This window comes from Poecilia formosa, unplaced genomic scaffold (assembly GCF_000485575.1).
Source record: "Poecilia formosa unplaced genomic scaffold, Poecilia_formosa-5.1.2 Scaffold175, whole genome shotgun sequence".
In the NCBI taxonomy this organism is placed as follows: Eukaryota; Metazoa; Chordata; class Actinopteri; order Cyprinodontiformes; family Poeciliidae; genus Poecilia; species Poecilia formosa.
The window spans coordinates 49,672-61,243 of NW_006800114.1; the positions used below are offsets into that span (position 1 = coordinate 49,672).

Sequence of the window (11,572 nt, forward strand, 5' to 3'; positions counted from 1 at the left end):
GGAACATTTTGAAAAAATGTTCCCTAAACAGTTCACCGTATAGAGAGACAAACATTTTATAATTACAATAGTAACATATTTTATTTATGATACCCTTTACATCTTGAGAATAAAGGTAAATAAATAACAGGTCTCTGTCAGATCTACTTGAGCATAACAGCCTAAACCACAAATTCACACAACAGTCACCATGCGCTCACCTGTTAGGGTAAATATTATATTTTTCTTCTGCATAAATGAACTAGATTTTACCCTGACTGTTTCAGACGTTCAATCTTTCATTCTCTTTCAAAAGGATTGAGGTTTAATGACAGGGAGAGCTACACTCAGCTCAAGATAAGGTTGGAACAAAACCAAAGCATCATTAAATTTCCAAGTTAAATTTCCCTGGAAAGTGAACCTGCCTCCAACAGCATGTCTTTCAGGCTTGCCTTGCGTTTAGCTTTAGCTTCATCTAATTTCCTACCAACCCTGTCCAGCTTCTTTGTACCTATAGATGAAAAACATTCCCACACTAAGATGGTGCCAAACTAAAACCTCTCAGGTCTTCACAGAAAAGCTGAAATTACACTAAGACTAAACTGGACTGCTTACTGAATAAAGTCAATTGTAGTGGAATTTAGTGGTAAATGTACCCCTACTTTTTATTTGCTAAAAATAAGTTAAAATCATGAAAATTTATCATTGATTCAACTTCATAATTATCCACTTATTGGGATCTATCACAGAAAATCCCAATAAAATCCAGTGAATCTGTTGATGTAAGATAAAAAAAACATCAGTAAAATTTCAAGGATAGCAGAATAAAATTGATGCCAAAATAATTTTGCAAATACTTTAGAGAAAAATTAACTTCACATAAATGTAATTATTTGTTTGTGTTTACCTGAGTCAGGTCTATCTGTCCCATGATCCTGTGCGAAGGCTCCTTATCCTGGTTCTTCTTCCTCATGTCTGCCAGAGCCGCTTCATGGCCGTTCAGCTCTGACTGGATTTTCTGTCACACAGATAAACTCATCCATAGTAACAAAGTACAAACCAGTCAAACGCAAGTGAAGGCACTTGAGTTTAAATAGCTTGTTAGACTACTGTCCCTGGCTGACCACTAGAGGGCAGAATACACTCAGGGAAACGGAACGGTGAAACCCTTCAAGTTCCACCCATGGATAAATATTTGCTTTCTTCACATTCAACCTCCTTCTTTTTAAGATACGAGTTGCTCAGAAATCAGACTCCCATTTGCTAAATGAATTCAGTCATTTCTCCTCTTCCTCGCTGAGTGTTTGTGTGAGCGACTGAAATGTCATCCTGGCACGCGCTCTCCCGCTCTGTCACTTCGCCACGGCGGCTGCAGGTCATTACTCCATGATCTATTGTCTGATTAGTTCAGACGGTGTGTGTGTGTGTGTGTGTATGCATGTATGTGTTTGAGAGGAGAGGAAGAGAGGGGCAAGTAACAGATGTTGGGAGAAGACACAATGAGGCAGGGGCAGTGTATCTTCATCAGCCACAGCTTTAATTAGGACCTTGGAGTGGGAATGGAGAATTTCCCAGCTTCTCCCCGGGGCCTCTGGGAAAACTCAAGTCTGAAGGGTGCCAAGCAACGACTGAGCCTTGTTCTTGTTATATTACTGAAAACTTTAAAACATTACAAGCTAAAAAAATAAAATAAATAAATTTAAAAAATAATTTACTGACCGCTCTTTTCTCCTTTCATTTCACCTTGTAGCATTACAAAACACAGAAGCTGACCTTGAATGTTGTTACTGATGGCCGCTTTAATATTCTGGTCAGGACTGTGGAAAAATACCTTCATGTTACTTTAGGTTGACTTAAATCATATGACCGAGCTGTCTGAATGTAACAATTAGAACAGTAATAAACTGCTAATGCATGAGAATATATAGAAAGTAAAAATCTTTTTCTGCTACGGTTGAAAGTAAATCAGTAGAATGTCACCTTGTTCCCACTTTACTGGGAATTTTTTAGTGCAGGTCTCACACCATGAATTAGGAATTCACTGGTTCTGGAGACTTAAATTCCCTTTTCCCTCTGGAAAATATTTCTAAAAAATAGAATCCATATTTCTTTAAGGTTTATCTAATGTAGATGCAGAAAAAAAAGAAGTTCTACTTGTACATGCCGAGTCAGTGAAGGGTTTCCTCAACATGTAACTGATTGTGGCAAAATAAAAGCACTCATACTTTTAGAATATATGTTAAAAGCTTTCAGGAGTGAAGTAAAACTAGAGGACAGTCTGAAGTAGAGGAAGAGAAAAGTTGAAAGTACCTAAAGAAGACTAAGTTGAATGCATTTTTAGTTCAAGCCTAATTTTAATGTATATTGTGGCTGAATTACAGTAATGTAGCTCATTGATATAGTTTGGTTGTCATTTTGAAGACAATTGGAAAACACTTTTGTTCCTCCATTTCGGTGACAAAGTACGACAAGTTATTTGGACTCAGATGTGAGTACATTCCGGTGATGGGAAACAGGAAGGACTGGGGTAGAACATGGCTACCTGCGCCTCCTGCGGTATCTGCTGGGCGTCGATGTGGTCGACCAGGTAGGCAGTGAGGTGGCGGTCCGTGTTGGCCAGAGACTCCTGGATTTGTCGGAGCGTCTTGTCGTTCTCCTGGGCCCACTGCAAACTCTGCTCCAGCTCCTTCCGCCTGAGCGCCGCCTGGGGAGAGAAAGAGCTCACATCACACACCGTCAACACACACCAGCGATTTGACGCAGAAGAAGACCAGCAGAAAAACCCAATCAAGCATTTAAAAAATTTCTTGGATCGCTACTTTTTTACTTTTACTTCAGTAAAAATATGGTGAAGCAGTGCTTCTCTTATTTGAGTACAATTTTTGGGAACTCTACCCACCTTTGCTGTTTTGCAGTACGTGAATAAAAAGCTAATGCTAACCAGCTACAAAGTTCCTTTCAGAAACAAAGTAAGCCAAAAGGCAAATAAGTCATAAAATCAATTCAATTTTCTTTCATAGGTTTCTAAAATCCAACATTTAGCCCAAGTACTTTTTTTTTCTTTTTCTTGCTGGAAGCAAGAAAATAAGATAAAACACCGTAATACATTGTGAAGACTTTATCGCTACAATCACAATCACACTCAGAAAGAACAAAAGCGCAGATATATAAACGTTTAATCCGTTACCAGGAAGACTTTAGTCTTTCTTCAGACACAAGCCTCAGTATTATTTAGCTCAAACATTGAAAACACACACAGCCCTCCTCCAAACCGTCTGAATTGTACCCTCTTAAAGTCCGGACTCCGAAGTATCTCCCTCATGTCGCCTCCTGAAAACCGGCGGTCTTCAGATGGCAACCGGTGTCATCGTCCAGGACATACCAGTCATTCCTTTCCCTCGTCTCCCCGGTCACCGACCGTCTATGAGATTAGCTTGTACACGCACCAATTACCTCATAGGAAATCTCCGAGCCAGAGTGTGTGTGCTTGGTTTCAGGTGAGCATGCTAATCTTACACAGAGGGATAATAGATCCAAGTATAGCCTTGAGCCCCTTGTGCTTTGCACTGTGTTTTCCTAATATAAGATTTGAATGCATCCCAGAGGAAACGTCACCATAAAAGGATTTGAGGGAGACAGCGGGGTTGTTATTTTTCTCCAGGAAGTGCGGTTGGTAAAATATGACCAGCATGCTTCTCCCATTGCGAAGAACTGGGAGAAGACAATGGGGTGAATTTAGCAGCCAGAAAAGAAATGGGTGATTTTAGAAAACCCAGATGGGCTTTGAGGTGTTTTGAACGACTTAAAAATGTGTTTGCTTCAACGATGGTAAAAATTAAAGCGGAAAAGAGGGTTAGAAAGGACACCGAGGGAGGACAGACCCTTTATAATGCCGTAAAACATAACCACATGGACACAGGGACGAAATAAAAGCAAAATGTGTTGATGCATAATCCCTGTAGGGGAGACAGAGCAGGGTTTATCAGTTTACAAGGAGAACTTTAATCTGGCTCTATCGTTAGAGAAGCAACACGGTGGCAGTGTGCCCGTTTGGGTAGCACGCTCATGTGTCTCCTACTGACGGCCCTGAGAGAGAGCAACGTTAGCAACTTCTGGAGCACCTTTCTATTGTTTGCAGAAATCCTTGTTTTCTTTTGGCCGTGAAGGAAGATTAGCATCACTGAAGAAAACAAACGGCGGGTTTAGGGCAACGTGGCTTTTGAAATGTACAATTCTCATGATTATAGATGAGTTTAATATGATGGTTTAACTCATTCCCGAAAACATAATTGGGTAACAATAACGAACGACTGTATGAAATTCTCCTTCTAGCAATCAAATCTGCAATTTGTCATATCTTTCGGGAATGCAATGCACCAACAGGGGGACGAAAAAGCCAAACAGATGCCAGAACACAAGTTTTTACATGTTTGTTGATTTTTACTAGTAATAAACCCATATAAAGACGGAAAGAAGGAAGTATTTAGAAGTCTGAGAATGGGTCAGGATGCAGACATTGGTGCTATAACCAGCCACCGTTGGTTATGGATTATTAATACAGAGAAAGCACAGGCAGAGAGATGGATACTATCTTACCCTGGCCATGAGTTCGTCCCATCGGGTGTTGAATGCGTCCAGTTTCTGCTGAATCAGTTCGTCCAGAACCCCTCCGTCCATCAGCGTCTGGGCCAGTTCTCGGATCTGGTTCCTGTTGTCCTCTGGGTGTTGCAGAAGAACCTCGAGGTTCTGCAGGTTTGAAGTCCAAAAGTTTTTCTTTACTGATATAGACTAAAATATATTCTTTTCAACAGCAGCACGTAAAGATATTCTGAAGGTAAATCTCTGCTTGTAGCATTTGTAGAGCCTTTGCATTGGAAAAGAAATGTTTTGAAGGTTGTTTCTAGTTCAGATTTGCCGCTGTCGGACCGCCGACAACGGAATGGTTTATGTGAAGGTGTGTTATGTGAATACGTAATCGTTTTTTTACGGTGTTGTCTTGAATTGACACAGAAGCAGAATTCCAAAACAACAAAAATCACATTTTAGCAAAAATACAAAATGGTAGCACCAACTATCACCATTGTTGTATTTGAGGGGCAACTACAGATCCACAAGCTTGTGGCGTAATTAGATCATGTGGAGTAAGAAGATGTGAATCAAAATTATGAATACAGACGACTGATGGTGCGTTCACACCAAATGCGGTTTGAGGCTCTAGCACGTCTGGTTTCCATTCAAAATCTATGTGGAGGAGCATTGAAGGCGCATCACTATAGCTGTTGTTTCCCTTGACAGCCTATTTGTCAGACACTCAAAATGTTCCAAACGCTTCAAAACGTGTCGCGACGAGCCCTCGATGCCCCTCCACGTAGACTTTGAATGAAAATCAGATGCGCAAAACATGTCAGCTGTGAACGCACCAATCAGAACGTTACATCTTGTCTGTATCTCTGTAACTCTTTGAAAATACTTCTGTCTAAGTCTAGTAAATACGTCCTAGAAACTCCCACAATGTAAAGGAATGAGATTATGGAGTACTGTATCTTCCCGATCGTCTGACAATTATTTCATTTTAGCTTAAGTTTATTGTTTTGATTGCATTTCTGTAAGTGCGTTGGGAACCGACTGGTGTAATCAAACACCCAGTGGTCGATGACATCAGTCTCACTCTTCTTGTGGCACCTTAAGAGTCAACAAACAAGTCGGTGAAAGAAAACAGCAGTTGTGCTCATAACAGCGCTCCTAATGAAACCTAACATGTGCCACTTCCTTTAAAAAAATGTTGGAAGTCGGAGAAAATGAACACTTGGGATTACTACAGAGGTCCAAATTAAATCCAAGCCTTTAGGCGCGACAATAAACAGCCAGATGTCTGAGGCTATTTTCTAACCACATCAAGGGCCAGTAAAGAAAGTTTACAAGAGTTGGTTGATGGGATGCAGAAGCTTTACAAAGGTCAATTAGTAGTTACCCATAAATTCTTAGTTTACTGGTTAATTAGATGCTGAGTAAGCAGCTGCTCTGCACCAAGCTACAGCGTAGCAGAGAATCACGTCACTATATTGTCTAAATGAAGTCGGTCCCACCAGACTTCCTTTCTTCTCGTTTTCATTCCATATACGGGTTCTTAAAGGATTATTCCTCACTGGCATGGATAATCTGCTTTCTTGGGGATTTCCCTGTCAAGACTCTGGCATGCTAAACAGTTTAGTTTAGTTTTTTTTTTTTTGTCGAGTAACTATGGTTACATATGTTTTCAACTGGGTGCGGCCAAAGAGCCGACAGCTCAACCCACAGATTTTGAAAGAAATTGAAGACGACGCATCGTTTCCTCCTACTTGTCGACTCTGTGTTGAAAGAATAAAAAAACAATCCTAAAGGGCTGTGCAGACTTTTACAATAAACTTTAGGGTTTCCAAATGTTTAAAATGCAAAAACAAAAACAGGAAAAACTGGATTTGTTCTACTATGATGTACGAAATGCTAACAGGTATTTATCCCCATCTTTAGATCAATTTTCCGCAGCAGAGACTCTTCTGGGACCGTTGGAGGCACAGATTAGGATGCAATGTGTGAGCCACATAGAAATGACATCAGCGCACACCATCCACACCAGGGCATTAAAGGTGTCTCTGCCAGTAATAAGCCCTGGGTCACCAGTGACCTGATAAAGTTGATGAGCAAGAGGAAGACGTCCTTCAGGGAGAAACTGAGCAATCTGATGGTGGTCTGGAAACGGCTCATGACCTGAATCTGCTTCCAAACCAGTTCAAGTAAGGACTCCGTATTCTCAAACCTCCTGTGATAAAGATAAACACAATTTATAGCAAGTCATCTAAGTGCTACTGTGACAGCAGGCCATACTGACTTTTTCAGTTTGTTAAAATTTGTTCTCTTTGAAGAGAACAAAAGAAAAATCAAAGTCACTTTTCTTTCATGACTGGCTAAAGATTGGACTTTAACTGTATCTCCACAGGTGAAAACACACCTGAAATTTCAATTTCAGACACTAAAAGTGGGTGGTTTCTCCCCAATCCTAACATCAATACCCAATATAGCCGCCACATTTTCAAAAGGTTTTTATTACTGTGATAATAGCCTCTTATTCTGTTGATTTATATCTTTATTATGCATTTTCCAGGCACACAATGCTATTTTATAGCGCAGTCAAGGTAACTATGCAAACATTAGTCGTTATAAAAATGCTACATATCTCAAGCTTAAAAGAAATTTGAATTTGTAATCTAACGGGCCTCTGTCTCTTTAAGAAACTCCTGCTCCATTTGAAACCCCGCCTCCAGGAAGTCATCCCAACACAGCTCCTTTTTATTAACCCTTTAACAATAATTTTGCCAGCGTTGCTCTGAGAAGTTCCATCCAATGTTTGCTAATTGCTGCTGGCTAGTCTGAAGGAGCTGAGTGGAGGAGTCGCAGTTTGTAGAGCTGAATGGTTGCCGTGGGAGATGAAAACAAGTTTCCTTGTTCTCAAACAAGGAAACACTCCAGATACGTTTTGATGAGGGAATAATATTTATAACATAATGTAAAGCTAAAGAAGATCGATTTTACTGCCCCTTCAAATGAATCCCCAATCCTGGAAATTGTTGGAATGTACATTCAAAGTACTTTTCAAAAGAGCAAAGTTAATGTGGGAGTGATGATGCTCCCAGATTCAAGTTGGAGCTTCAGAGGCAAATGGACCGCAGCATTAAAAAGTCAAAAGCATTCGTTTACATATTAGCGCGACATATTTCTGCATTTAGTTTTAGACATAACTCGGCTGCCTGAATCTTCGCAACTAAATGATGTATAATTTTCTCCTGGAACTCAGGGATGAAAATACCTTCATCTGTAACATATGTAACCTCAGGATGTGACATTTTTACTTTTTATCCCACCCGGCTCATTTAAACTGTCATTTCTGATTCTGCTGTGAAAATGGATGTTGCTGGTTATCACTATGTGTGTGCAGATCCTGGAGACCTTGAGCTCCGATTAATGCCAGGCAGATTTCCTCTCTCCATTACCAACACGGACAGCGTTTAGCTGAGAAATTCAGATTGTCGAATCGTCTCTGTGGCGATGAGGAATTTCATGCTAAGACACTTGACACGGTTACGATGATTTTTAAAATTTTCATTTTTATCTTGTTAAGGACGGTGGAGGCATTTCTGAGGTTTTAAGTGAAAAGCATCTCCTTGGTTAAGTGGAGGGTTTATCCCATTTGATCCTAATCATCTGGGCTTAATGAGAGTTTGGAAAATCTTTTCTTTTGTCTTTTATTTGTGAAAATTACAAAGAGAAACACCTGATGTCAGGCTTTTGGCAACATGGGTCAAAATCTGTGAATTACAACAATTTGTGGGCTGAAACAAAAATAATTTACAAAGAATCACAAAGAATTTATAGAACCTTTTGCACAATAAATAAAGCAATTAGAGTTTTTGTAAAAATGGGACGTGTAAAAGCCAAAAAATGTAAAAGATTCTTCACGTCCTGCTACAAAACATGACAGCTTTTTGAGGTTGTTTGGCGGAAAAAAAAAATGTAAGAAAAAAAAAGTCAGAAAAAAAAACAGGATTTGAGTCATTTTTTGATCAGATTTGGAGTATTTAACAAAGTTCATTAAATGAATTAAAAGCAGATTGGCGTTCATCTAAGTCTGCTTTTGAGTGTTTCCATGCTTTGTTGCATCAAAAGTTTCCCGTTATAGGAAGATTTTAAACATATTTGTAATAATTTTACACTAATTAAAAACATAATAAATCTGCATCAGTGTGAGCCTCCTGTCCTGGAAGGCCCATTTTTGAGCTTCTTAGTCTCTATGGATGCTGTAAATTGGTTTAACTAAATTTGTAGTCTGTAAAAATGTGGAAATATATATTAGTGTGATTTCAAATAGATTTACACCGTTTTTCTATCTCAGTCATTTTCTCATTTTTTTTAGATGTATAATTAAATTGAAATTGCAAAAATGTAATTGATTCTAAGAAGCATTTATCACTTTGGATTAATACTGTTATAGCAAAAATATAATAATACACTGACATAAATATATGGGACTGATTGAGGTGGAAAATGATAGTTTTGTGTAGATTCACATATAAATCTACACATAATAATAATAAAATGAGTAAGAAGATAAGGAACTCACGATGAAGTGTGTGTGTTGTGTAATTCTGCCTGCAGCACTTTGAGCTTCCCTTTTAAAGTTAATATATGCAAATGAAACCAAATGAAAATTCAATTTCTGAACTTGAACCATCTTTGTGCTGCTGGTAGTCAAAAAAAAAAAAAAAGTGGATCTTACCTTTTGTACACACTTCTGTGCCTCCCTCATAATAGAATTAACATATTAGGAGTTTTTTAACTGTATGCAGTGGAAAACAAAGTTAATGTTTGACTTGCTCAAGCAGTGAGTGTGTGTTATTGTAACACTTACATCCAGCGCCTTCTGCAGCTCCTCCGCTCCCCCCTGCAGGTTTTCTATGTCATCCAGTTTCTGCTCCAACTGGTCCAGGAAGGCGTTCTCCTGCTCCAGGTAGGACAGCAGCTCACACCAGCAGGCCCACACCTCCTGTGGACGGTGCACAGACACGCACAGAAAGTCAGGAGACGTGGAACGGAATGGAAACGCTGCTCGACATCTGCGTGTTTGGCAAGTTTCGGTTCGTCCTGAAACAGGCTAAAGTTCTAATTTTCCCGACGACAAACATGCAGCTCCTGTTAGCAGACCGGAGCGGATTCCGACTTGTGCAAGTCAAAAGGTTTGAGGAAAAAAAACAGTATAGATTTTTTAAATTTATTTTTTAATATCTGGTTTCAACTGTAAACAATACTTTCTAAATTTAGGCTTTTAATCAAACATTAGAGTGCATTGTGCAGTTTGAATCTTCTTCTCTTTCAAGAACTTTTCACAAAAATCAAGCATTTTCAAGGATTTCAAGCACCCTAATTAATGTCGTTTTCATCCGAACTGCATTCTGACTTTATTACGTTTTTTAAAAAAAATCAAAATTAGCCAATAATCCATCAAGCAGATGAGGGTAGATGATGTACCTCTAGAGTTTTACATTTTCCATCCAGGCGGCTACACAAACGCTGGTAGTTGGCCGTCAGTACGTCCAGTTCCGAGCGCAATGCATCGTGGGCGGTGGGCGGGGCCTTGCCGATGAAGCTGTTGACGCTGTCCGTCAGGAGTTTGACCTTTTGCTCCTTGGAGTGGACCTCCTCCTGCGCCCTCTGAGAAGTGGAGGGAAAAATCAAAAATATTAAAACATTTTCACAAAAAGCAAGGCCGTTTTCTAAACTAACACGTACATAATGTATCCATACAGATTTACTTCCCAGTGGGGTTCGAAGCAGAAAAAGAGAACAAATAAAGGAAAGTAGGAGTTTAAAGGATGAGTGAAATTAAGGAGATTTAATCAGATTTTTTTTTGTTACTTTTGCGCTCAGCAGGGTGAGACATTTCTTCTGCCGAGGCTGTTAGAGATATCACAAAGCAAACAGTGCCACAGGGGGAATTCACAAATCTATTATATTCAAGTTATGCAAGCTAAACAAAAAGAAAAAAAAAAGACGTTGGCAGAGGATGGAAAGTTGATGCAATTTGATACAAAATTGAGGAATCCGGGGAGCAGAGCGAAGCCACTGACGAAAAGGACGGAAGACCGAGTGAGAGAAGGATTTCGACAATAAAAGCCCGGCAGCCTGGAGGCGTCATCAGCCCTGAATTATTCACAGTCAGGGAGGGAGAGACAAAGAGGAGGGAGAGTCCGTCAGAGCTGGGGAGTCAATGGGAGTCAAGGTGGAGAGGGATTTCACAGGAGAAGTCTTTTTGTGATAAACATCCAGTCTTATATATGCCTTCCATATTCTGTTTTATTTATTTACTTCCTTTTAATTTATTGTTATTTTTGGATACTTAAAATATCTTCAAATTCCAGTACTAATTGTTCTTTACAAAATCAGAAAAATACATTTTACTTTTTTTTTCCACGACATTATAACCCATATGATTCGTCTTATGTCAGATCATGTTGTATACAGATCCAACTGAAGACCAGAACAAAACAAAAGGATCCAAACAATCCACTTATGTCCCGTTATACCTCCCATGATGACGGTTTATGGCCACGTGCTGATACTTCTAGACAACAACGTCCCTTCTTCAGGCTGCGCCCCTCTCAAAAGAACAAGCTGTTCTCTTTGAATTCGCTCCCCGCTCAGACATCTTTCCACTTTTCCAGCTGCTCTCAGAAGCATTATCAAAATTGTTCAGAGCGGGACATTTTACCACGGAAATAATTATTTCAGAAGACATCGCCAGCTGATGTTCAGTCAAAGTTCCTCTGGTGAGATATTATTTTCAGTGTCCAGCTAATGCCTAAAACATTTCTAACATTTCGAATATGATGGAAGTGCTTTTTTTTTTTTCAGTCAGTTTATTCCAGTTTTGGAGTATTATCTATTATCATCCAAAACATCACCAGTTAGCCTTAGCCTCCGATGATCCTGCTGAACACACTAAAGATGCTTTCGCACTGCACGGAGTGGAACGGTTGTGTTCGCATTACAACTTGCGACCGGT

The 11,572-nt window shown here is 39.6% G+C and overlaps 1 protein-coding gene across 2 annotated transcripts in view; it reads right to left on the bottom strand.

The window, feature by feature from the left end:
* Positions 1–11,572, bottom strand: part of LOC103147219 (dystrophin) — a 183,035-nt gene that overhangs the window by 36,071 nt on the left and 135,392 nt on the right. For both annotated transcript variants that reach the window (XM_016678201.1, XM_016678200.1), the window contains exons 33-37: positions 10,039–10,221; positions 9,422–9,556; positions 4,576–4,725; positions 2,522–2,683; positions 887–997 (exon numbers count right to left, since the gene is read on the bottom strand). In XM_016678201.1, coding sequence (XP_016533687.1) covers positions 887–997; positions 2,522–2,683; positions 4,576–4,725; positions 9,422–9,556; positions 10,039–10,221 — 741 coding nt within the window. The remainder of the gene's footprint in view (positions 1–886; positions 998–2,521; positions 2,684–4,575; positions 4,726–9,421; positions 9,557–10,038; positions 10,222–11,572) is intronic.